The 26,352-nt window shown below is 45.2% G+C and overlaps 2 protein-coding genes and 1 long non-coding RNA gene across 4 annotated transcripts in view; 1 reads left to right on the forward strand and 2 right to left on the reverse strand.

Moving 5' to 3' along the window:
* LOC135397058 (uncharacterized) overlaps positions 1-26,352 on the forward strand; it is a 113,329-nt gene that overhangs the window by 52,292 nt on the left and 34,685 nt on the right. The window lies entirely within an intron of this gene.
* LOC135397047 (carboxypeptidase inhibitor SmCI-like) lies at positions 567-7,742 on the reverse strand. Its single transcript, XM_064628375.1, has 6 exons — positions 7,611-7,742; positions 5,926-5,975; positions 4,867-5,080; positions 3,220-3,396; positions 2,142-2,318; positions 567-964 (listed from the first exon to the last, which is right to left on the reverse strand). Exons 1-6 carry the CDS (start codon positions 7,651-7,653, stop codon positions 774-776), a joined length of 852 nt encoding a protein of 283 aa, XP_064484445.1. The 5' UTR covers positions 7,654-7,742; the 3' UTR covers positions 567-773.
* Positions 16,596-26,047, reverse strand: LOC135398167 (carboxypeptidase inhibitor SmCI-like). 2 transcript variants are annotated; one of them, XM_064629595.1, is made up of 6 exons: positions 25,839-26,042; positions 24,665-24,711; positions 21,995-22,214; positions 20,073-20,249; positions 18,321-18,497; positions 16,596-16,850 (listed from the first exon to the last, which is right to left on the reverse strand). In XM_064629595.1, the coding sequence occupies exons 1-6, from the start codon at positions 25,879-25,881 to the stop codon at positions 16,618-16,620; spliced, it is 897 nt and encodes a 298-aa protein (XP_064485665.1). In that variant the 5' UTR covers positions 25,882-26,042; the 3' UTR covers positions 16,596-16,617. The 2 variants fall into 2 exon arrangements, with proteins under 2 accessions (XP_064485665.1, XP_064485666.1); XM_064629596.1 differs by lacking the exon at positions 20,073-20,249 and having other exon boundaries at positions 25,839-26,047.

Here is a 26,352-nt window from a genome sequence, read left to right on the forward strand (position 1 = left end):
TGTCCTTTCTCAGGGACAAATCTAATGCGAATATAGGACCACATTCATCTCGGTTCGACCAGCTCCCGTGGCATAGTAGTTAGCACGGCCGCTTTCCACGCCGAGGTGACGCGGGTTCGTTTTTTTTTTTACTTCCGTGTTACCGCCACGAGGCAACTATGGCTATGGCTGGCGTACAGCTGTGGACAGATGGAGAGGGGACAGCAGGAAGGAGCGGGGGACGGGGGAGTTAGTATGCGTCCTGGGCCGACTTCAGGGGGAACCGTGGCGACATTCGTCTGGAAAGTCTTTCGGAAAACCCAGGGAAGACCTGAGACGGCGCAGCAGGTGGTAGAGTTCGGACCTGCCACCTCCCAGGTGTCCTTCAGGTCCAGGTCCCTTCAGCAAGACCTTGGCTATTGGGGACTGGGTGGGTTCGAATCCCTGCGCCGGCTGTGCTGTCTGCTTGCCACACATTGCGTCCCACATTGTGTGCTTCCGTGTGCTCTTACTTTTAATGCATCGGGTATAAAGGACATGGACGAAAGCCAGACATGAGAGAGGAAGTGAATGACAACCAGATAAAATTCACCCGAACCAAACTGAACATTTATTTGTGGTTGCCTCTCGAACCTCTTCAAAACAACCCCAAACACCGACTTCTTACGGTCTCGATTTATTTTATTTATTTATTACCACAAAGTAGTGGTGTCTGGCACAAAAAAACTCTCGTAGAGCTTGGCAAAGGCCCCTGGAACCTACAGTACTTCGACACAGTACATCTAGATTTCGATCTAATAGCCGCCGTGCATGACGGGAAGACACGCCGCCTCGCAGTGTTCCTTGGAAACAAAGTTGTTTTGGTTTCCCTCGCAGCCGCTGTAGCTGAACTCGACGCATTGCCCTGTCCCTGTATTGAAGTACCACCTCTTGTCGCTCTCTCCACACCTGCCTTTCGCTAAGCGTTGACTGCATTTTTGTTTACCTGCAGCGGTTCATAAAGTTAAAAGAAACGTTTGAAAACATGCAAACAGATATATTGCAGGGCACTGTCGACTTTTCAAACGAGAATATTTGTTTGAATTGTTGGAATGCGTGATCGGAGACCGGAGCACAAAAATGCATTTCGTCCAAATGCAACTTTTAGAAATTAACGAATTCATTTGTAGTGCGCCACGTGAGGTGGACACCTGTCGCTAATTGGAGTGGTATACAGGGTGTTCACCATGACTATAGAAGTAATTTTTAAAAATAGAAAAATCACTTTTTCCCAGTTTTAACCAATGGCGCTGTACTCGACGCCTAAAGGCCCACCGTAAGAGGGCACTGGCAAGCTTCTGTGTCGATGCATTAATTAACTCTCGTTAATTAACTTTTTAATTATCAACGACAGAAGATTGACCCAAGGACAACATCGAATCCCTTGGGGTCACTGGTGACATTACCGTTTTCAGAACAAATATCGAGAGAGTTATAGCGCGAGGAAAGGGCCTGGAAATAAGGCGATCTGGTGGTCATTTTTCGACGCTCAAGTAGAAGCGCTCCCGTATTAATTTCCTGTGTATCCGTGGGTGGGAAAAAGCTGTCGCACCAATCTGCCCCCATTCAATTTGTCCCCCCTGCTACCGTGTTTTCTCTCCCCCGCATACAGAGGAAAGGAAAACGGGAGCGCTTCTACTTGAGCGTGGAAAAACGACCACCAGATCGTCTTATTTCCAGGCCCTTTCATCGCGCTATAACTCTCTCGATTTTTGTTCTGAAAGCGGCAATGTCACCAGTGACCTCGAGGAATTCGATGTTCTCATTGGGTCAGTCTTCTATCGTTGATAATTAAAAAATAATTAACGAAAGTTAATTACTGCATCGACGCAGAAGCTAGCCTGTGTCCTCTTAAGGTGAGCCTTTAGGCGTAGAGTACATCTCCTTTGGTTAAAACAGGGAAAAAGTGATTTTTCTATTTTTAAAAATTACTTCTATAGTTATGGTGGACGCCCTGTATAATTTTTGTCTATGAGATATCTTAGTATCATAATCTTGTTGTTCAAAGTCTTGGGGCCCCTGGTTCACTGCATGTGTTCGCACCTCCGGCAATCCTCTTTGTGCTCGGTTTGGTGACTATACGGCTGTGCCATCGTAGGTCAAGGCCAGGTTAGGTTACTTACGTGTGAAGCACGTTCGTTCGCACTCATTCACGGAATCGAAGTTGTTCGCGTTCCCTTGGCAGCCTCCGTAATAGAACAACCTGCACTGTCGCCTCCCATAGTCAAAGTAGTATCGGCGGTCCAGAGCCCTGCAAGGCCCACTATCTTTACTTTGCCGGCACACACCAGACAATCGATCTGAAAAACATGGCAGGAAGAAACAGAAATTAGTTCTAGACTGCGTGAGCCGTCGCATTTTCAACCATAACTACAGCAGCGTGCGTTGACTTGCTTGCTAGAGCGAAGTCCGTACAGCCGCGAAAGGAGCCGTTAGTTACGCAGTATATACGGTCAACAGAATTTTTAATAGGGCGTTGGGGTTACTTGTCACTTCTGCGAGAGAAACCGATGCATTTAGAACCACGACCAATAGAAAAAAACAAAAAGGAAAAAGAAAAAATAAGGAACAGTGTGCGTTGCGCCTCTTCTTTAATCCAGCTTTTACTTTCTGTTCTTTTTTTTTTGTGCTGTGTTTTCCCTCTTATCCGTGTGTCGCCGTTTGGTGGTGACGTAATTTGATAAAGTATACTCGTGTTTTGATTGGCAATTTTTTTGTTGCAAATGCTAGTTCTGAAGTCCAGTTAAGTCTTACCCATGAATATGCACTGGAACAGATGGCAGAATTATTTCCGTTTATAGCTGCTTCTAGGTAACCAGCTTTGCAAGTGGAAAAGTGGATAGTATTTTTATTTCCTGATTTATACATCTTTCCATATCTTGGTATATTATGAAAAATGAGGACAGCAATGCTTTTTCCTGTTCAAAAACACTGTTTCTAGGGAGAACATTTTCTTAATATTTTCAATTTGTTTTTGTCTTCGCATTTGCAGCCGGGTGCTTTAGTACTTGATGGGAAATTACTAGACAAAAGCACTTAAAGTACAGTACAAAGTACACAGTTGGAAATATACTTAAACTGAAGTACTAGCACTTGGTAGTTCAATATTGCCCATCACTGGTTCTCTCTACCCCTACAAATGTGGGTCTCTTGACAAGAAATGTCCCTTTCATGTTGTGAAAGTCAAATTGTGTGTCTCACCAGCTTTGCACATGAGATTGCACTGGGCCAGGCTGTCGAAGCTGTTGAAGTTATTAGCACATCCGCCGAAAGGGTCATATTCACATCTTCCTACGGCGCTATTGAAATAGTACGAGCCTACCGGATTGTTGCACTGTAGTTGAAGTATAAGCGAGTTGCAAAGAACCGTCGATCCCGCTGTAAAAGACGTGTGAAAGTAAGACTTGTTCAGAAAAGCTTGGGTGTAGTAAAGCACAGAAACGTTGCATGGCAGTACTGAAGTGTGGACTAGAGGCGACTTATTTCGACACACCTTGTCAATCCCATGGTTTACGTGTGTGCGCCTTCCTAACGTAAATGTGAATATGATTTTAAGGGTCAAACAAGAAATATCCTCATTAAAGCGTGAGATTTTTAGAGGCGTTTTTGTATCGTTTAATACACAGGCGTTGCAAATGTGACCTGTGAACTTTCCATCTGTGAGTAGCGAAGGTAAACGTAGTCATTGACCCTGACGTTTTGTGGGCATTTACATTTACATTACTGCACTTACATTTACCTTAGCAGCTCCCCACCCCTCTTCCCCATACATATAGTTTTATAACTATATGAAAGTAGTGAATAGTGACATCCTATCGCGCAACACCCGGTATATCAAAATCATGTCAAGTCTTGCGAGACGTTCTTTCATGCAGGCATGTCGTAACAGGCAGTGCTGACATATTGTGACATAGACGGCCTTCAGGCTGCTGACAGTGCATGACAAAGACAAGGAAATACCACCGGTTACATTAACAAAAAAGAATATGTACCCGCGCAGAACATTTTGTTTCGTTATTAAAAGGTGGATCTACTCAAAGCACTGAAATACTTTTTCTTTTTGTATCACATCACATCACATCACTTATGGGACGATAGAATTGCACTAGTTTGTTCCGATTTTCATGTCATCACTGTTATCATCTGACACACAATTCCTTCACACAATTCGTCCGTACAGCAATAATTATGATGTTATAAAGATGCATATTTTCCTGACAATGAATTAGATTATATTCCCAGCTGTGAAAGAAGTCAGGCACATATTCTCTGTATTTCGCGGTTAAAGTGCCGAGTTAAAGTGACCAGTACCATAAGACAGTTCACGTGAAAAGCAATGTACGCGTGTACCCGCACTCGAGCTTATGCTAGAAGGTTTCCAGTCTCTTATTGAGCTGGATGAACCACATCGACTTCGTTATCCCGTTACAATATTTGAATACTTGCAGTGGCACAAACTCTGTATTATCCGCGTAGAAAAATTCGGCGAACGCTTTAACATCGCATGCTAGTAATATTGAAAGGACTTTTTCTCATTAATTACGCTGTGTTCTTTATACAAATCATTACCGGTATCGTCACTGTACCCTCGATATTAGAGCTCTATTGGTTGACGGCACACGGTCGATCACTGTTGGATTTGATTATAGACGACGTGCGCCCCCTACGCCATTGATTACGTAACGCCGCCACGCAAAGCATGCTGGTGGCACTACAAGCTGCAAAACACTATCAGCTTGATCAGCCTATCACGTCATCGCGTTTTTCGTGCTTCTTGCCCAGATAACCTCGAACCAGTCTTCTCGTGACGTCACACGTTTGTAAACAGAGGGTCGTTTATCCACTTACTGCTCTGACATTCCGCTTCGCAGCTGCTCTTCAGTCTAAAATAATTTTCCTTGCCATTGAGTTCTCCGCATTTCATTTTGTAGTACTGACAGCGTCCCGTGTCGTAGTTATAAAAGTAACCCCCTTTTGGATGGTAGCAGAATTCCACAGGAGGAGGTATCAGGCATTTCGTCTTGCGTGAAGGCAGAGCAGGTTGCATCAGGGGCCGTGGTAGCTACAGTGAATCCACGGACAATAGAGTCAGTAAACGTATAACAATTCGTACAGATATAATTCGAACTATCGTTATCAAGTTATTCCTCTAGTCCCGTGTTTTTCGAGAAGTCTATCATAGCAATGTCTCCTCTGTCAGGTTGGGTTGTGATCTCGCGTTGGCCAAAGCCACCTAACACAAATCACGTTCGCAATAGCCCTCATCGGTGTTGCCTTCAATCTACGCGGAATATTAGATTAATGACGTTCTTAGCGAGCCTTCTGCTGCCAACAGAAGACTACCGATGTCTCTTTTTATCTTTAAAAAACTAGTAGTAAGGAAGCGGTGACAACCGCAGCTCAGTTATCCTCGTCGCCGCATATTTAACCCTAATCAGGCTAAAACTTGAATACGCCTCCAGCGTCCGTACCTTAATCCTGCTGCTCTAGTGCATCTGCTGTAGTGCTGTATCTGCTCTACTCTTTGCGCTTAAATCACAATGAGTTCCGTTCCCTTTGTATTGCTTTCAAAGTAACGGCATCCGTCGTTCCGCAAAGAGCTTCCCTTTACACTTTAGTGTTCCTTTAAGGCCTATACTCTCAGAACAGAACTTCACCGCGTAACATGCTTCTGACCAATCAGCCTTCAGATTTTGGAAACCGGGGAGTACGCCTTTTCTGCAACACTTTACGTGACTCCTTCTCAGCGAATCAGGGGACGGAGCGACGTCCTTCTAAATATCGATCGTCATTGAGCGTCCTATGCAGTGCAGTTCTGTTTCAGTAGCGAATCAACCATTAGGTGCATTTCCCAGAATCAATCCCGTATCAGCTGAAGTAAATAAAACGAGAGCTTCGTTTGCTTACCCCTCCGACTGGCTGTGGTCCGTCATTCCAGCCATTCGTACTAGTAAGTCCTGATGGCGAAAAAGTTTACGGTATTTATTTATTTACACATGGTGATGGTGTCAGAGACAAAAAGCTGTTGCAGAGCTTGGCTCAACAAAACAGGTTGCAAACATGTGAACAAACAATAATACACCTATGTTGTCGTCGTATCTGATACCCGGCTACATGATCTCGTGTCCTTTGCAGTCTGTTTTACAGCGGAATCTCTTAACGGGAAGGTCTGGGGAAATCGCTGTGGCTGTATCACAAAACCACCGGGATCGGTTTCGGTGATGCAGAACGAGTTAAAATAACCTAAAGCTAATAAGGTTTATTCAGAGATGGGTACTTTTTCCCAGAAAATGTCCCGATTTTGGGGGGTTCCTGTCCCGCCCTTGTCCTGTTTTTAGTAATGTCTTTGCCCGCCTATCCCAGCTCTACACATCAACACTCACTTCACAGATCACAAGGCAGTACTCGTCACTCTAAAGTAGTTGTGGAAACATCAGCAGTAAAAGTGTCAACATCCAAACACAACAGCTACCGCTGAAATGAAATTGGCGTTCCACAACCGTAACCGGCATGTAATTTCTCACTACGGTACTGAGGTCGTCAAATATTTTAAACGTTAATACATAATAACTGTTACTTCGCATTCGCGGATTTGATGCACATAGAACCGAAATTGAAAGAATCGGGGCAACAAAAACCAAACTTCTTACAGACTATTGGTGCCGTTTGATAGGTCGCGAAAGGACCATTCCTATGGTATGAGGTCGGCGAACATGGTCGCTAATCGTCAGATGCGTCAAAATGTGCAAAGTATGCGCAAGTTTAGAAAGTTTGATCTCACTTATCTCGAGAAGCGTTGACAAGAAGGCAATCATCATTACTGTTAATTGTTTGACATTTCTTTGCGAGGCGCTCTCCCTGGGTGCCTGCCGTTCCAGGTGTGATTCATATGTCCATGTGAAGATCCATTTCGCTAGATACGACTGTCGCGACGCAGGCAAAAGGACTTCTCGCATATATTTCGCTCGATTGTGCAATCATCACGTGGATTATATCGCTGAAGTGACTAATTCCTGTCCGCGTGATTTAAACATGTCACGCTGTTCAGAGGCAAAGACGCGAAGGCGCTCCTTTCATCGCATTTCATTCCAGCACTGATTATGATCCATTACACTTTCTCAAATATGTCAGACCATATAAAGCCAAGCAGCGCAAATTATGATTTACACGAGTGTAGCGACGGTATGACACACATAGGTTTTGTGTAACAGGTAACGGAGACACGCTACGACCGTGCTGTTTCACAACACTGACGCTATATAGGACTAATAGACGAACGGATAGTCGCAAACGTGTCATTTTATGGCCAATGGGTACATGCATCAGACGGCGCCGGTGGTCGTAATGTCTTGGTCGACTGTAGTAAGTGTGTGGCTAATTTCTTCCCCCAGTCACGACAAGAATGGTTGTGCCTGCGTCGGTGGTATTGTCAATAACCTATGGTCCTACCCAACAGATATCATTGAGAGGGTTGAGAGCTGTCTTTTGCACGCTGAGACCTCGCTGTGCTACTACTGTTCTCCCGAATGTTCCGAAGAAAATATTGTATCGGTGTTTGTCTATCAGCATTGAAACTTTACCCAGTACCTTACCTGTCTGAAGGACCAGTCCAACAAGCAATGGTACAGCCCACATGCTCGCTTTTCTTGAGATGAACTGTCGGTTTGGATGCGACGAACTTTATATGTGACCATTATTGAGTCGTTCTTCCAAGAGGTGAGCAAAAAGGACAGACGGTATTCCGAGGAGTGTGTGAACGCAGACGAAACGCTGAACAATAGAAACTATGGTTCCGACTATGTATAGACGAAGGGCACAGTTTCATCGGGTGATTGATGAGGACCATGGCTGAATAAGATACATCCTTGTTCGTCTCGCCGGGTTTAGACACTCAGACGGACGCGCTTTCTTTTTATATGTAGAAGACAGAGCGAATATATCCAGACATGCAGACAAGGCATGGGTTACGAAATAGGTGTTGCGTTACATCAAATCTAACTTTGTGATTGATCGGATGGATAGTAAAATCATAGCGAAGACGTTGGTCTTGACGGTGTCGTAAGCAACAATGCGGCTTTAGTTGATGACGGTGTTGATTCATATTAAGTAATCTTGAGAGAAATATAAATACACATACGCATGAACGATACAGGAAAGTCAGTTCCTGTCTGGTTGCGTCCGCGGTGTGTACTGAACCGGAGCTGAGACTGCTATCCTTATTAAAAGTACTGCAAACACGCGGGTTTATGTTGACGCCGTATAGTTTAACAGTTTGTATCTTCTAAACCTAGCACGACAGGTTATATTTGAGTCAGAGCACTCTTAGACACGGTTTCACGAAAGTCAATCAACATTTGAACCGAAATCAGCGGTCTCTTATTAACTTGAAGCTAACGGTTAACCCTGCGTCACCAAAGGGCGAGTTATTGTCACCGAAACATCCATCACGACACAAACTAACGTTTGCAAAAAAAAAAAAAAAAACTAAGTGTGAACTTCAAGTTTTGGCAACCCTTGTTCTCGCTTGAAAGTTCACCCTCATGTGGCAAATTTCCCTATTCATCGTCATTAATTTATCTGTTGTTGTTGTTGTTAAAGTTAACCAGCGTTGGTGGCAATTTGCTAGAGAAATCGCGTTAAAATAAAGCCATGTATTGGAAAGGGAATCTGGCAGTTGTGAGGACCATAAAGAGGCTTGTTAATCACAGTTGAGCACCTGATTGGTTTGTATCTTACCCCAGGGGTTACCATGGCACCTGACAACTATCAGGAATCTTGTGAGAAAAAATTTCACAAGCTATACTTAGATTTTATGCTGCAAATGTACATCCTGTGAGAAGTTTATCGAAAAAAATTTTCACATTATACTCCGCTATCGACATCTGTGTTGCAATTCTGGACGTCAGGCTCTTGCTAGAACCTACCTTATGTTGGAGGTACGCGAAATGTGATCCAAAGACCATCTTGCCGACCACAAGTTGTTACACAAAAACAGTCAAACCAGGTGTTTTTACAGGCCTCCTTTCAAGTGCAAAAAAAGTTTTCATGAGCTTCTTCTTTCTGTAAGCAGGCAGTTGGTTCGTTTACGTGATGGTTGGTACCCCCAGTACATGCTGTTCCGTGCCCTGAACTCTTCGGGTTACAAATTGTACAAATAAACAAATTGTATAAATTAACAAGGTTGTGGAAATACGGGTTTGGACAACCTCGGGGCGTTAGCCCGTTTGTTCTGTCGCCGAGGAACACACAGCAAGCGAAAAGTGCGAACAAGAAAGAAATATGTATTTCATACCTTACAATAACACCTGTAGTCTCAACCGCCACCGCAAAAAAGGGCTCTCCACATCTGTATCGATACCTTTTATCTCCCATTCCCGGCATACCCCCCTCGTGTCATGCATGCGCTCTCAACGTAGTGTGGGGCTTATCTGAAGCCCACATTTACCCCCCCCCCTTTAAAAAAAAAGAAAAAAAGAAAAAATTCACACCATACTGTCCGACATGTCGAGGATGATATCGTGTATGCACTCCTCGGGCGGAGCTCGATGCCCTGATGAGGCGACCATTTCCGTCTCCTTCAGGAGGTCCGTCCTATGTCTATGAATGGTTGCCAATGCAGCTGTAACATCCCCGGAGGTACGAGCGCCCTGTGTTTTTTCTTTGTGAAGCGAGCCCTGGCGATGAGTTCGTCGATGATGTTCCAGCACCCCACAGGGAGGGCAAAGGAGTCAGAGTTCTTCTGAGTGAGGGATCGGGGGTCACAGGGGTGCGGTCGCTCAGGGTTAAGCCCTCGAACGGGGCGCGCACTTTGATCGAGTCTTTACCTCTGAGGGCAAGAGGCTGGGAGGACAACTTCGATCGGGACGCCCAACGTGGCGCCCCACGTTGGGCGTCTGTTGTGGAAACTCGTGTTTTCACAACCTCGGGACGTCAGTCCGTCTGTTCCGTAGCCGAGGAAGACACAGCAAGCGAAAAGTGCGAACAACAAAGAAATATTTATTTCAAACCTTACAATAACACCTGCAGTCTCAACCGGCACCGCAAAAAAGGGCTCTCCACATCTGTATCGATACCTTTGATCTCCCATTCACGGCATACGCCCCCTCGTTTCACGCATGCGCTCTCAACGTAGTGTGGGGCTTATCTGAAGCCCACATTCCCCCCCTAAAAAAAGAAAAAAAAAAGAAAAAATGCACACCATGCTGTCCGACATGTCGAGGATGATATCGTGTATGCACTCCTCGGGCGGAGCTCGATGTCCTGATGGGGCGACCATTTCCGTCTCCTTCAGGAGGTCCGGCCTATGCTACGAAGGGTTGCCAATGCAGCTGTAACATCCCCGGAGGTACGAGCGCCCTGTGTTTTTTCTTTGTGAAGCGAGCCCTGGCGATGAGTTCGTCGATGAAGTTCCAGCACCCCACAGGGAGGGCAAAGGAGTCAGAGTTCTTCTGAGTGAGGGATCGGGGGTCACAGGGGTGGCGGTCGCTCAGGGTTAAGCCCTCGAACGGGGCGCGCACTTTGATCGAGTCTTTACCTCTGAGGGGAAGAGGCTGAGAGGACCACTTCGATCGGGATGCCCAACGTGGCGCCCCACGTTGGGCGCCTGTTGTGGAAACTCATGTTTCCACAACCTCGGGGCGTCAGTCCGTCTGTTCCGTAGCCGAGGAAGACACAGCAAGCGAAAAGTGCGAACAAGAAAGAAATATTTATTTCATACCTTACAATAACACCTGTAGTCTCAACCGCTACCGCAAAAAAGGACTCTCCACATCTGTATCGATACCTTTTATCTCCCATTCACGGCATACGCCCCCTTGTGTCATGCATGCGCTCTCAACGTAGTGCCGGGCTTATCTGAAGCCCAAAACCTTTAGGCATGGTTTCACTAACACTGATTAACATTTGAACCAAGATCAACGGCCCCTTCACTCAGCTTCACTAAAGGGAGTTATTGTCACTAAAATTTTTGTCACGTCACCAATTAACGTTTTTAAAAAGAACTGAGTGCGAACTTCGAGTTTTAGCAAACCCTTAATCTCAGTTCAAAGTCAACCAGCGTTGGGCAAACCGGGCCTTAAAGGACGACGGAAGCGAAATTTGTCAACTGCGTAGACATAGACATCAACATAGTCAACTGCAAACATAGAATTATGGTGCCAGCAGTATTTTGTGTATCGGTACGGTGTACGGATTGCCATATTTTTGACGATTACGAGCCCGCAGGGCGGTCCGCCCGACACTATCGCACACGGAACAAGCCAGATGTTGCAAAGGATTGCGGGAGAAGCTGAGGAGCACGTGATGTCAGATGTTCCTCCGAGCTCCACGCGCGGCTGCCAGGTGAACGAGATAAACACGGCGAATGCCCAGGTCCCTAACCATAGCAGTAGTATAGTTCGAGGTCGCGTTCGTGATTTCCTGTGTGAGCCCCGCGGGTTTAAAGGCCTACTGATTTAAATTGGCCATGCTGTGTATAGCAGAGCTGAAAGAATGTTAGATTTGATTGACCATTCCCGAAGAAGCCAACAGCTGGTCGAATTGAAGGCTTTGCAGAGACGAATGCTTCTTCTGTACTCCACGTCAGTTTGCGTTCTCAAGGATTTAATTATTGGTGCATAGGATGCGAATCCGTTCGTACGGTATATTATACCCTTTTTATTTAGTGCACTTTGTAACGCTGCATTTAGTGCTTTGTGATGTTGGCTTTGAAGTAACTTGGAGCCAGCGGCTTAGTTCAAATACTTAATAGTTGGTCAGCAAAGATAACAACCATGTGGATCGATGTGCGCGTACCGCGCAGAAAAAAACGGAAGAACGAAAAACCAAAGAACATGCAATCGTGACGAGCACGATGCTGCTGCTCAACTCAGGGTCCTGTTACAACATTGTTTCCGCCTAGTCTGGTGTGTAATGGTTTTGCGGGCATCGTGTCCTGGTGGATCGAGGTGACCGGTGAGGATCCCTGAAAGTCAACTGAGGTGTCGTATAGAAACGGTGTGCCCCCTCTGACGGTTCCTGGGGAGGAAAGCATCAGTTGAACTGGCCGGGTCAGTCACATGGTTTCTTAGAACTTCAATGGGTGGAGAGGGTGTTTCACATGGAGCTTGCAGCAAAACTGTATGCTTCTTCAGTTGGTCTTGGCGTCGCCGAAACTGTTCGCCGCCTGGGCCTTCGGCAGTGACCATTCTAGAGCCTTGAGCTTCGCGTACCACTGCAGGTTTCCTGCCGTCTCCCTGTCCACAGTGCCTTATCCAAACCAGCTGTCCAATGCAAAACTTTGGCGAACGACCTGCTGTGGCTCAATATTGGCTGGGGGAACTACACTAGGTCTCGGCACCAGGTTGGTTAGCCATGATCTGAGCTCCCTACCCAACAGCAACATAGTTGGTGTCTGGCCGGACTTCAGGGGACACATATAGGACGATATATGTGCCAAATTCTTGCTAGTCTTGCACACAAGGTCCCATTGACATTCTTCTGTAGAGCCGCTCTAGTAGTTCGCACGGTGCGTTCCGCTAACCCAGTAGAGTGCGGGTAGTATGGTACTGATCGTGGATGAATGATACGATACCGTTACGGTCCATGAAGTCTTTGAAAAACTCGCTCGTAAATTGCGGCCCGTTGTCGGAGACCAATATACAGGAAATGCCATAGCTGCTGAAGAGTGCCTGCTTCAACTGTCCTCATGCTTGAAGTTGATTTCATCAGGATAGCCCTGATCCATGCACTTGCTGTGCGAATCAACCACAATCAGCAGCAGGTGGCCGTCAACTGGCTCGGCAAAATGGATGTGAATCTGGCTCCAGACCTCTTCCCTTCGTGGCGCTTGTGGCATCGAAGCGATATGTGCACAAACTGAGCAATCACTAACGAGATGCTCGAGGTCCACATCCAGTCCTGGTAACCACAGCGGAGTACGTGAAAATGATTTCATAGCCACTATACCTGGTGTGTTTCATGCAAAAATGACGCCATCATCTTGCGAGCCCTCTAGCCCTCTAGCCCTAGCTCATAATGGGCTCATTCCTCCTGTCAAAGTAAGGACGAAGTTCGCCTTGCTCCTTGCGCAAGTAAATAAGTACTACCTGAAAAAAAAACAAAAAAAAAACGCATAATGCGTGGCCAACCGTACAGTATCCAGTCTTGCACTTGTCTCAACTGGGCATGCTTGGATGCTAGCTCTGGGCAGTTCGCTGTCAAAGTGTACTAGCAGATTCCCCTTTCGAAGAGCCTTGAAAGCTTTTTTCTGTGTGCAAGTCCACCGCCGTTGCGTGCGCTTCTTCCGCAACTCGTATGATGGAACTGAAAATGTTGCAATGTCGGGAAGAAAATTCTGCTAATACATGAACATTCCCAAGAAAGATTTAAGTTCCGTAATCGTAGTTGACCTGGGCACCTCTAACAGGGCTGCAATGATGTTCTTGTTAGGATGCAATCCCTTGTCATCAATGACATGGCCAAGGTAATCTACTCCGGTACTTTTAAATTTGCACTTTTCCACGTTCGACCTAACTCCATGTTTACAGAACCGTTGTAACACTTCACACAAGAGGTTGCAATCGTTTATCTTCTTTGCAATTGTTATATCGTCCAGGTATACTTGTACTCCTGGTAGGTCTTAGTCTCTATACGCCGCTGGAAAATTGCCGGAGCCGAAGACGCTCCAAATGGCGAAAGAGTGAACCAGAAGAGTCCTTTATGCATGTTGACCGCCATGAGCACCTTCGAAACGTTATTAAGGGGTACCAATTATATGCATCCTTTAAGTCAATTGTGATGAAAACTTCACCGGCACCCAAGGTTCCAAGAATGTCCTGTATCTGTGGAAGCGGGTAGAGTTCCGTGTGACACCCTGCGTTTATGGTGAACTGGAAGGCAGCACACAAGCAGATGCTTCCATTCCTCTTGATCACGGGAAGCAATGGAGTAGTCCAACCTGAGGACAGGTAATAGTATGCCTACTGTAACCAGACGGTCCAGCTCCTCAGCTACCTTATCGCTTACAAAATTTGGGCAGAGCTCCTTCCTTCAAATGGAATCATGCTGGCGGGCCTTTAGAAAGCGCGAATGCTGGCTGAAATAAGTCGGCGTACTGTTCCAGACACTGCTCAGCAGTTAAATCTGTGCTAAAGTTTACGTGAAGGAGCTGCTTCTCTCTTCATGATGCAGTGCCCAACACGGGTACTCTCAGCTTGTTGAAGTCTGAAATTAGGTCCCGTCCACAGAGGTTCGGCCCAGAATAGCCTAATACCCCTGTCAGATGGTCTAATTTAGTGTCACCTTCAACTAGTGAAGCTTGAACTTAGTGTCACTCGTGTGCCGTCACACGACATCTTCTAGTGACACTCTGCAGAGAGTGCAGTAACGATTTAGTCAGTTCCCCAAACTCACTTCACTTCTCTTGTGCTGACCGAGTGTGTAGCCTCGATGGCAGGCTTTGTGGTACAGGTAAAAATATTGAAACAAAAAAAACGAGGGCCCCGACACCACAATTTTTTTTTCAACAGCGAGTTTGTTTGATTTTAGTACAGTGTGACATTGTGCAAAAAAAAAAGCATGTCATTATTCTCATTGACAAACTTCTCGTGGTCTCGGCGACCTGGCACTGTCCATTTTCGTTGTGAAAAAATGTTTGAGGTCAATTTGCTTAATGTTGGAAGAACTTTTGCAGGAGGTGTTTTTAAATCAAACAAAAACAGTTTGAGGAAGGTATTATAGCGCACGCCTAAAAAAATTCTCCGTCGTTTATTCTTATCTATCATAATTGCCATCATCGCTTCAGTGACACTTTACTTAAGTCGTGTAGCAGGCACATAGTGAAAGTGACATTCGCTTGGTTGGAGTGCACTTCACAAAAATGACACTAAATTAGCCCGTCAGATAGGGGTATAGGACAGAAGGCACCGCTTCGACAGTTTCACACCCGAAACTCACGGTGAGGTGGGGATCCCCATGGATGGGCAGCTTCCCAAGCAAACATGAGAGATGCGGCTTCCACTTCGAGAGTCGGGGCCACACGTCCTTGTATTTTAGGTACGTAGGTAACGTCACAATGGAGATAGTTGCGCCTGTGTCTAACTACATCGCTAAAGGGACACCAACGCACCGAAGTGTCTTCCAGAGGGGCTTCACAAGCTCGACACTGCCGACTAGTCCAATTTTGGATTGAATAGTGAACAACTCTGCTATGTCACTATCGCTTAATACGCCATCGCCGTTTTCAACCTGCCACTGTACAGTTCTGCCACGGAGTTTCTTCATACGCTGTTTACGCATTTTGGCAAAGTGTTCCCTCTTCTTGCAGCGATGGCACACGGTCTTCTGATATGGGCAGTCATCGCTTGAATGAGTGCTGGCTTTGCATCTGATGCACGACCTCGATGTACTGGATGGTTGTGAAACACCGGACGTGGAAGCGTCCCAATGGCTTCTCCGCTGCCATGACGAGGCCCTAGCCTTGTGCAACGCATGGACCTCGTCATTGGAGCCAGGCAGCACTGCTGGCTGTTCCATGAGCCGCACGTTTAAAGCTGCTAGATCCGACGACAAAGCAACGTCAAAGAAACCCTCGCAAGCAACATTCTTCGAACATCTGAATTAAACAGTACACAGATGATACGATCTCACAGCATTCGGCCCAATACTGCTCCAAAGTTGCAGGTATCGAAGAGTCGTCGAATATCTATCATGAAGTCCTTGACGCTTTCCCCTGCGGCAGATGGTTCTTCAGGAAGAACTCGTACGACTGCGCGCTATTTCATTAGGTTTCGGATTGAAATAATCATCCAGTAGCTTCACTACTTGAGGGTAAGTGAGTTCATCGAGCTTCTGGGGAGCACAACGGCTGCTGAGGACCCCAATGGTGAAAGTGCTGAGAGCCAAAACCAGTGGAGCCCGTTTCTTCTTCTCCGCGACCTCCTGTGGGATATCAGCGCCTTCAAAGAATGTCTCTAGCTGAACCTTGAAAGCCTTCCATGCGTTTACTTCGTCGTCGAAGTGAGGAATAACTGCCGCCATGCTGACGAAGTCGCAGCGTCCCGTTGCCGACTGTCCAAGAAGCAAGTCACATACAAGAGAACTTGTGGGTTCGCATAACTACTAACGTCGCCGCTGAAGTAAGTTGGAACTGGTGGTATTGTTCAAACGATTTAATAGTTGTTAAGTAAGGATCCAGAGCAACCATGCCGTTTGGCACGCTCAGAAAACCAAAGAACGTGCAATTGTGACGAGCACGATGCTGCTTCTCAACTAAGAAAGTATCCCTACAATAGGCTTAGGCTATGCCCTCCATCGATTCCCAAAGGGCACAGTTCCCCGAGAAGTCGGCCCAGGACGCACATTTCCCCAGGGCGTCAGTCGTGACGTTGCCCACATACGTGAGGCCGACGGCAAGCCCTTTCAACATCACCACCACCACCACCACCACCCAAAGGTCACACATTTTCGAATAATATCCGAAATATTGAAGTGTCGCACTCTTATTGGTTCGTATTCGAAAACGGGAACATTATACCACAATCCTACCATTAATTGTGTAATGGACGGAGAGGAAAGCGGGGCAGGAAGAGTTTACTACCTTGATCAAACCAAGTGTAACGTTTATTCATCATATTCACTCGAATGAGAAGCATTCCATAGCTGCCATGTAACTGGCTTCATTACAGGAAAACAAGCCACCTCACAGTTTCTTCTGGAAACAAAGTTATTTTGGTTTCCTTCGCATCCACTGTAGCTGAAATTCATGCACGCTCTTGTGTTTGTATCGAAGTACCACCTCTTCATACTTCCACCACACCTGCCTCTTGCCAAATGCTGGGTGCACTTCTGCCAACCTGGAATAATTGACAATGTAACAAGGTTTGTATGTGTCAGTAGTTCAGTCGAATAATTGAGGACAACAGCGTGGAATGAATGACACGTAATGGCATGATCTTTATTCTAACACTTTCATAGTGCGAAACACGTTAACTATCACATTTAAACACGGTTGGCATAATGCTCAAAGATTGTACCCAGTTTTTCTTCACACGATTTCTGTTGCTTATTTTGAGCGTACGGCAGACGTTTTTGCACCACATACATACAAATATCTGAAATACAGGAGGGGATGCTAAAAAGTTCTCGTGTACCCGACAAGGAAGAACGCGGCATAGAGTCATAAACCTCTATGAGAATTCCACATATTCACCTCGAAGTGAACACACTTGGCACATCGTTCCTCAAGCTTCTTTAACCATAAACATTAAGGTTCCAATGCGCGTATTAAACATTAAGACTCTGAAGCATGCCCTCTTAAGGTCCAAATCCCATCTTTCGTGGTTTTCGTTTTGACATAATATGGGTGTTTCTTCTATCATCCATGGGACGTCCTGAATGACATCACCTGGATTATTATGCACATCTGCAGGATGTCAATATATCCTAATAAGGATGTCGCACAGTCATCCGTGAGACGTAAATGGTCTAGTGGGCACTATCAGTGAAGTGACGTTATGACCCCATTAAGAGTTGAACGAGTGTTTTGAACGACTTGTTGGCACAACTGTATCTGCTTTGTGTGCTGGTGCATTGTCCTGCACAAAGAGAGTGCCTTTCTGAAGCCTCTCAGGACATTTTTCTTTCAAAGCATCCGTTATCCTGCAGACCAGGCTACACAGTATGCTGCATTGACTGTTCCACCCTTCAACAGATAGTCAGTCATAAAAGCGCCTAGCTTGTCCCAGAAAACTGTGTCCATGACTTTTTCCGCTGATCACCGAGTCTTGAATTTCATCGGATAACTCGAATGCCGCCATTGCCACCATAGTTTTCCTCTGCATGAACAGGCAGCCCAAGGTTCAACCTTTGAAAATGTCACGCTTGTAGTAGACATGGCTCTGTTGATAGCTCGAGCAAAAATTAACCTTCTGTTGCAAATCTACAGTTTCTATTCCTTGTTTCGCTACGATAACGAGGTTGCGTTCGTATGAGCTAAGTTAGACAGTAAAACAAGCCTCAAGAGATTTCCAACAGATAAATCCGCTTAAAAGATTTTCTATGATAAAAGAACCCCTTAGGGATTTTTAGAGCGCGGACCTGGGAGCGAGACGCCGCGGAGAGGGGGGCTTCACGCTTGGCCTGCTCAGGCCAAGACCGTTTTCAGCATGACATCGTATATTGTTTGTCATCGTGTAGCATTGAATCTCGCAAACTTACCTTGTGCTTATTGTTTGTGCACATTATTCAAATTAATGATTTTAATAATCGTGTATTGCATATCCGGCCGTCGCCTCTTATGAATGTGTTCGGTCAGTATTGCTTACGTGCATAGCATGTCCGCTGACACTCGTCGATGGAATGGAAATTGTTACCATTCCCATTGCAGCCGCCATACGTGAAGGGTACGCATTCTCTCGTCAGATAGTCGAAGTGGTAACGGTGATGAGCTTCCATACAAAACCCTTGTGCCATGGGCAGACTGCACACCCCGGATAACCGATCTGCAATATATCACAGTATAGAAGAGCAATTAATCCTAACGTGACAGTGGAGACCCAAGTCAAAGGTAAGCAAATGCTTTTTCACCATGCTCGCCATACAAAATATTCCAATTAATGAACACGAAATAATGAATGAATTAAGCTTCCTCATTCACTGTTCTTAGGCACTTGAGGCTATGCATGTTTGTCCTTCCCTTCTGTGTTCCAGCCTCAGAACATCAATTTCCATCATATTCCAATTAAATTCGAATTTAAAAGCATACGAATGACCTTCTAGGCGCTGTCAATGCTAGTCATTTCTGGTTTTTGTTCTGCCAAGCAATCAAGCCACGGATTCGAGATAAGAAATGGTGCAAATAGGACGTTGATAACGTCACCCTAAAGTTCCGGAACCAATGACAACGTGGATGGCTAGGAATCTTATCCATTGATTGAGCCCGTAGGTACTTCAGAATCAATGTTATCAACAGTCAGTTTACTAACGCTCTCTGTAACTTGTTGATGATGTAATACCGGAACAGAAAATAGTCGTCGATCTCTTTGATCTGCGACTCTACTCTACACTTGTGTCAGCCAGGCTGTGAAACAGAAACCTGATATGAGCCTGCCAGTCGCTTTTCACGCTTATCTCAAAACGGGCGAGGCTCTGCTCGAAGTTCTTTTGGAATTTGGAATGTACACCAAGGTAAAATAAGAATAATTGTGCCGTGACGTTAGCCGTAAGGTTTGTCTGCCTATAGCCAAGGTAAATGAAAAGCGGTGGTGGGTGGTGGGGAGATGTAGCGGGAAGATGCGGTCAGCCTGCTCTGTAGTGGCAGCCCGGTGCACCCAGGGGAGGAAGAAGAGGGGAGGGTGAAAGAGGGGCGGGGAGAGATGATGGTGGCACAGGAGACGGAGGGATATGCTATACTCTGCTCTTGCTTCTGGATTGGGTAGTCCAAGAGAGCTACCACCACAGAAAACATCCGAGCATTCCTCAGTAGTCTTCATTGGGATGCTCCCTGTACCACGGTAGCCATCAGGACTATTGGAGAAGTTACCCCATCAATGAAAAGCGGTAGCAAAAGCCAGAGATAATACCAAGCCGAACCGGCTATCTTTATGATCCGTGAGCGATCCTGGGGGTTGCTAGTAGGACTACGATCGTAAACAAGAAATATTTTGATGTGTGCAGGACCTGTGTGTGTGTGTGCTAATACTTGATTCATAATTTGGAGAACGGATTTCGCAACCGATTTCGCAACACATACGTGTGTGTACTACAGTCATGAACAGAATGAGCAGAGTGCCCTTCTGCATCCTGCTCATCTGTGCATGTACTACAGTTCGTCTGTGCATCCCTGTATCCATGCGTCCATGCACCGTAATATGCAGTACACTTTTTCGGTTAAACAGGAACGCAAGGAAGCGAGGCTCACACCTCGTCAGAGATGCAGGCCGATTAACATAATATCACGCGATATGGAACGGGATCGGTTTCCATAGCTCGTAACTGATCTGTGATGTTTCTTTATGATATTTATGATTTTGTATTTATCGAATTGGGAGTATTTGGGTAACTATCATATGTCTCACCAGCCTGGCACACGAGCTTGCATTGTTTCAGAGTCTTGAAGCTGTTGATGCCTGGAGAGCATCCACCAGTGGGAGAGTATTCGCATTTGCCTATTGCGCCATTGAAGTGGTACGCCCCTTCTGTCCTGTTGCAACCTACTTGAAGGACAAGGGCTCTGCAAACTACGGTAGGGCCCACTACAGAAATAGAAGTGGGACAAGAAATATGTCAGAAAGGCTAGTAGTATAAAATGGAGCAGCATTGCAGCACATAAAATACTTGATGAAGATAAGTTTTTGCTGAAACAACTCGTGCTTGCCTGTCGGAGGAGGAGGAGGAGGAGGAGGAGTGTCGTTGGGAGGAACCCGAGAGGTCTGCCTGCCTGAATAGGCGGCATGTTTCTCGGGAAGGGAAAGGTGGTGGAGAGGAGGAGAGGAAAGGGTGAAGTGGAAGACCGAGCGGAATCCGCTCGGGGGGAGGATAGCTGCGTCCATGGGCCGACTTCAGGGGAACTGTGCCGGCATACGCCTATTACACATCTGGGGAAACCCAGGAAAAACCCCAGACGGCACAGCCGGCCCGCGGATTCGAACCGCGGACCTCCCAGTCTCCAAGCGCACGCGTTACCGCTGCGCCACCGGAGCTGGTGCCTGTGCTGGTGGACCTGTCACCAGCAATTTGAACGGCATTTGATAGGACGTACAGTGCGTCATGTTCACGCACGGAGAAATTTGTGCGATATCAGTCTCATCAACTTTTTCGTTATCTGCATTGTACTGGGCGTTTTGCACAGTTCCTTTACTCCTTCCTTACACTATGTTCTTCTCTACGCGATTGGTAAGCAGTAGTCGCTGTGCTGTCGTTCGGTAGGCGAGGTAGTGTGCCTTAATGACGAATGGACAGTGAGTGAGTGTACTAGTGAGGCAGAGAAAGAAAAGATGTACAGAAGTGGTCCCTTCTACCTGTTCCTTATCTTCCCTCCTGTGGTGTCAACCAGGCACATGAACATCTAATTGGCAGCCAGACACCTGAGCGGAAGAGCGCCTTGGTACACCCCATGCACAACATTATGTAAACCAAAACCAATTACGTAATTATTCAAAAAACCACAGTGGTGTTTTTAGAAGAATATTTTTTGCTGAAGGTCTAATCAGTAAAACAAAGGTTCAAAAAGTGCTCAAAATAAAGCTGAAAAGTTTTGCGTAAATAATGAGCATATGCAAGTGAGCTGCTCATTGCTCAGTTTATGGATGATGCCTCAAAAAAGCTTTGTCTACAGATTATTCATTTGGGGGACCTTCATGATACATCCAGTATAGAGTGTCCGATTTCTTGTACATCGATGCTAGCACTGACTACAGAAATTTTTGGATCCTGCAACATCGCCTGCTGACGAATGTGCGTGAATGATATTCAATGTAATAATGTACACGTTAATGACGCTCTTGCTATTCATAGGTTCTGTACTATATATATAAATACTCAATATTATACTCATAAATAGTCAATAACTATAAATACTCAATACAATATACAAAAACTGGTGCTGAAATAAATATTTACCACAGATGAAGCTGAAGTTGACTATTAATGAAACATGCAATGTACATGACTAACTGACTAACATCTAACTAACATCTTCAGAATTTTCTATAGAGTAGCCAGAAAAATAAACTACTTTGGCTTGACCATTCAGTCAAATACAGCTTCATGAGGCTTCTCTTCTACTAGAAAGTATGTCTATTTTTTAACAAGTTTTGCATATATTTCATATTCGATACCTGGCTCGTAACTGGATGTAGAATAAAGCACAGATTCATTTAAATTATTTTATCGTTCATACAACTATATATCGATTTCTAATTGTTTGTATCACATTTGTGTTGGAGCAAAACGTTGAATGCACTGGACCACTGAATGTCCTATTTCAACATACACTTACTCGGCTGACATTCTACTGCACAGCTGCTCTTGTTTGTAAAATAATTTTCATGGTCGTCGTACTCTCCGCATTTTCGTCTGTAGTGCTGACAATGCCCTGTATCGTAATTGTAGAAATAACCTCTTCTGTGTCGGGAGCAGGATCCTACAGGAGGAGGGGTGACACATCTTGTGTTACGTGGCGATGTAAGCGCAGGCTCTGTAAGCGAGAGCCGGACATGCTGGAATCAATACAGAAACAAAAATTCAGTGGCGAGTTAGTGGTAAATGCAAGAGAAATGCGTTAGCATTAAGCGCCTTTTCCAGTCGATGCTTCACTTCCGGTATCCACTTCCGGTATAACTCGACTTCCAGTTCTCCACTGCCGGTCTAACCTGACTTCCGGTTCTCAACCTCTGGTCTATACTTGACTTCCGGTTTGACACTTTCAATGACTATATGTAAGTCCATCTAATTAGACTCAATTACTTTCAGTTACCCTGTGTCCCTCTTTAATTACTGAAGGTAACCGTAGGTTACCTGAGGTGATCTGGAATTTCATTTAATTTGCTTTAATTATGTTTACTTGCATTAATTACCCTCAACACTCCTTTAATTGACGTGAACTACGAGTGTTCAAGTCAAATCGGGACTTTCTGTCTCCTGAGTGTACAATTGGCTGGCACTACTTCTTTTTCGTCATTTTCACACATGACAGGCCTCAGCGTTCACGTGGTGGTCCAAAGTTTGTGCAAAACAGAAGACACGTGCTGGACAAGATGGCCGACATCGAGGTGAGCGCCCACATCGTACAGCGAATTATCATGAAGTTTCTCGTGAATGAAGGCGTAGAGTCACCTGAAATTCACAGAAAACTTCAGGCTCAGTATGGCCACGATACACTTAGCCGCAGCAAAGCGTTTGAGTGGTGGAAACGGTTCCGAGACGGCCGTACATCAGTGCTGGGCGATCCCGGCCGTGGCGGCTCAGAGTCCAGTGTCAGAGTTCCTGAGAACATCCAGCTTGTGGAGCGCCTGATCCTCAAGGACCGACGGATAACATGTCTCGAGATCAATAGTGCATATAATGCGATCAATAGTGCATATAGTGCGATCAATAGTGCATATAGTGCGATCAATAGTGCATATTACTGTCATGTTCTCAGGGATGTGCATAAGTGTCGTCTATGTGTGTTGTTGTCCGTGTTTTGTGCTCCGGTTTTATTCAGATGTGCATAAGGCGCTGAAGCAAAAGCGGCCGGGCCTCATCACCAAAGCGGTCCTCCTCCTACAGGACGATGCACGCCCGCATACCGCGCATCTCACGACACGCACCTTACTAGAACTTGGGTGGGTGTTGCTGCCACATCCCCCTTACAGTCCAGACCTCGCCCCCAGCGATTTCCATCTCTTCTGGCCACTGAAGGCGTTCCTTGGGAGCCACCACTTCAGCTGCAACGACGAAGTCAAGAATGCGGTCCGATCATGGCCGCTACGCGCCAGTAAGGATATCTACGCTGCTGGCATCCAAGCCCCCGTGAAACGCTGGGACAAATGCATTAGTGCAGGTGGATATTACGTTGAAAAATAAAACTAATTTCTTGCCTGTAAGTTCATTTTACTTTTGAGAAAAATAAAGTCCCGGTTTGACTTGAACGCCCCTCGTACATTTAATTACCACTGGTAACCTGCAGTTACCTTTGGTAATCTTTAATTTCGCTAAATATTTCTCTTAATTATGCCTATCTTGCATTCATCACCTGTAAACTCTACGTTATTGCTTCAATTACCTTTAATTCTGTCCAATTACTATGACCTCTAACTCTAAATTAGCTTTGACAACGTCAATCATTTGACTTCATTTATATTTGCCCTCTTATATCCCCTTTACATGTTCACTTATACTTCAGCCTCGGTGAGGCTTCACCATGTCATGGAAAGGGGGGTGGGGATATGTTTAAAAGAGTGAACGAAACAAAAAACGGAAACGTCAGCCAGGCTGGACAGGCACACATGCATGTACATACATACTGCTTTTTCTAGTTCGACACCCTTAATCTTAAAAAATTATTAAAGGAACCCTGTTTGCAACAAAAAGCTCGTACCAAGGGGCCACATCAATTTTTCAGGGCTGAATGCCAATAAAATTCCGACCGATGACTCTTTGGGGGTTCTGATGAATACAGAATTAAGTATATAATGTCGAGTTCGACCACATATGACTATCGATCCAAATAATTATATCGACGAGGGTATCAGTGTTTCATGCAAAGTCTTGCTGTTGGAATCCAGCAACTGATAATCTGTGGTTTGACGAACACATGCCTATATGGCTCAGAAAAAGATTGAAGTGTTGTAAAAGCTTTCTAGATACATGCACAGAAAATTTACTTAGATGCAATTCATCTAAGTGGTTCATGCTACAGAGTGCAATAATATACAATTATACTATGCAGTAAATACGGGAGCAACACAACCTGTTTGATAGCTCCCTGGGGATTGGGGATCTATGAATAAGTTCCTTCATACTTCACAGTGATGCACCTCTCAGTGTTCTACTGAGCCAACACAGTCCTCCTAGTTGTTTTGCTTGTATCTATATTTATGGTCACCTGGACAGTTATATGGCAAATTATCCTCCAGGCAGCTTCTGTATACCAATAGAAATAAATAAGTATGAGAACACAGCTTACCGGTTCCAGTAACAGTGGCGGTTCTTTATAACAAGCGTTAGTCATTCCTGTTTGGGAAAGCCAATCATAGATTATGCTCTTCTCCGATCTCATAGCCTCAATGGCACACTTCCACTGCTGAACTAAGTCTTCATGACATTTATTTATTAACAAGTGTATGTAATGGCTATTGCCGCTAACATTGGGATCCGCACGTTCGATCTATACGTAATCTTGAGTACCTTGATCAATCGTTTTTGTACTAGTAGTCCATTCAGTAGAATCAGGGCCATAAAACGAAGAAAATGATGGTAGTGTTCGGCTTAGAATATCTTGACTCAGAGATCTCAGAAAGCAGTTTCATTACCACCACCACCACTCAGACATGTTCCCAGTAGGTTGAAAAACAGTGGAATGTACACATCTCCATATTTTTCTTTTGCAATTTCAACTCCAACATTTTCTGTGGATCATAGAGATATGGCTTAATACAAGTATATTGTGACGCTGTATCGTGGACATCAATGAGTCCAACGCCTGGAACCTTTTCTTTCTTTTTTTTCTCTTTCTTCTTTCTTCGTTGCTATTTTTTTTGTTCCTTTTCCCTTCTTTCTTTTCGTGTTTGTTTTTCCTCCTTTTTACGGAGACTCACCTTTTCCTATTCGTCATTTCCTTTCTATTTATTCTTCGTTTTCTTTTGATTTTTTTTAATGGAATAGCATGCCGACCTTGGTCTGGCAGACCTTTCCACCTTTCTGACGTCCAGTTGCAGGAATCTTTTGATACATGATATGTGCACGATTTTTTAATATGTTGGCAGCAAATACAGTTGAGTTATCAATTGTGCCACTTATATATACAAAGTTGGCATGACGGATCAGCGATTGGGCAAGTATTTTTAAGCATGCAATTTATGCTGTGGATGTAGAAACTGAAAGACAGAGCTTAAAGACTTGCAGGTACACCCAATAGGCGCAGCAGTGTTATGGTACGTGTTGCCACTTGGCTAGTAGCTCCATCTCTGAATGTCATATCAAGACAAAGTTCTGACTACGCAATCAATGATGCGAGCTGCTTCGTGGCGCTTTGCATTTGTGGACTGGACAACAATGATCTTAACTTATATCTCTGAGAATGAATGCCTTTCAACAGTTAAAAGTATTTAGGAAAGCTTAACCACTTACTGGTGACTTACCTGCTCTCAGAGCCAGTCCAACGACGAAGGGTACAGTCCACATGTTGAGGTTGCTGGGCAGGATCTACCGTTCATCGAAAATTGCTTAGCGGTGGACAGTACACTGAATGAAGACTGATTACCCCTTTATGGGAAGGGCTACCCAGTGCATCAGGAAGCCTTTGCTCGGGGAAACTGTCACCGACTGTTTATCTAGACACAAAAGACGATTTCATTTGATAAACGATGATTGATTAAGGTAGCGGCTGCACAAGATAAATTCCTGCAGTTCTTGCGGTGCTTAAACATTGCCATTCTTCTCTTATGTGCGTTGGTCACCCAGCCCAGTTATCCGGTAACAGGAGGTTATGAAATCTCCCTCTCTATGAAACTCTCTCTATGAAAAAAAAAGTAGAATGGTGGAAACGTCATCGCTAACGGTTTGTGTGTATGAGCCTTAAACTTGAAATGAAACCAGCTGGCCAGTAATTCGCAGTGAGTATGCAATCGTGAACAGGGAGCACTTTAACATTTA

The sequence above is a fragment of the Ornithodoros turicata genome, chromosome 6 (assembly GCF_037126465.1).
Source record: "Ornithodoros turicata isolate Travis chromosome 6, ASM3712646v1, whole genome shotgun sequence".
Classification (NCBI taxonomy): Eukaryota; Metazoa; Arthropoda; class Arachnida; order Ixodida; family Argasidae; genus Ornithodoros; species Ornithodoros turicata.

Excerpts from the sequence above, each read along its gene's own strand:
- LOC135397047 (XM_064628375.1), bottom strand. The coding sequence starts at position 7,653 with ATGTGGGCTGTACCATTGCTTGTTGGACTGGTCCTTCAGACAG. Across the intron at positions 5,976-7,610 it reads TGGACTGGTCCTTCAGACAG|GACTTACTAGTACGAATGGC; the intron begins GTAAGGTACTGG and ends TTTCGCCATCAG. Across the intron at positions 2,319-3,219 it reads CAATCTCATGTGCAAAGCTG|ATCGATTGTCTGGTGTGTGC; the intron begins GTGAGACACACA and ends CATGTTTTTCAG.
- LOC135398167 (XM_064629595.1), bottom strand. The coding sequence starts at position 25,881 with ATGTGGACTGTACCCTTCGTCGTTGGACTGGCTCTGAGAGCAG. Across the intron at positions 24,712-25,838 it reads TGGACTGGCTCTGAGAGCAG|GAATGACTAACGCTTGTTAT; the intron begins GTAAGTCACCAG and ends TTTCCCAAACAG. Across the intron at positions 18,498-20,072 it reads CAAGCTCGTGTGCCAGGCTG|ATCGGTTATCCGGGGTGTGC; the intron begins GTGAGACATATG and ends GATATATTGCAG.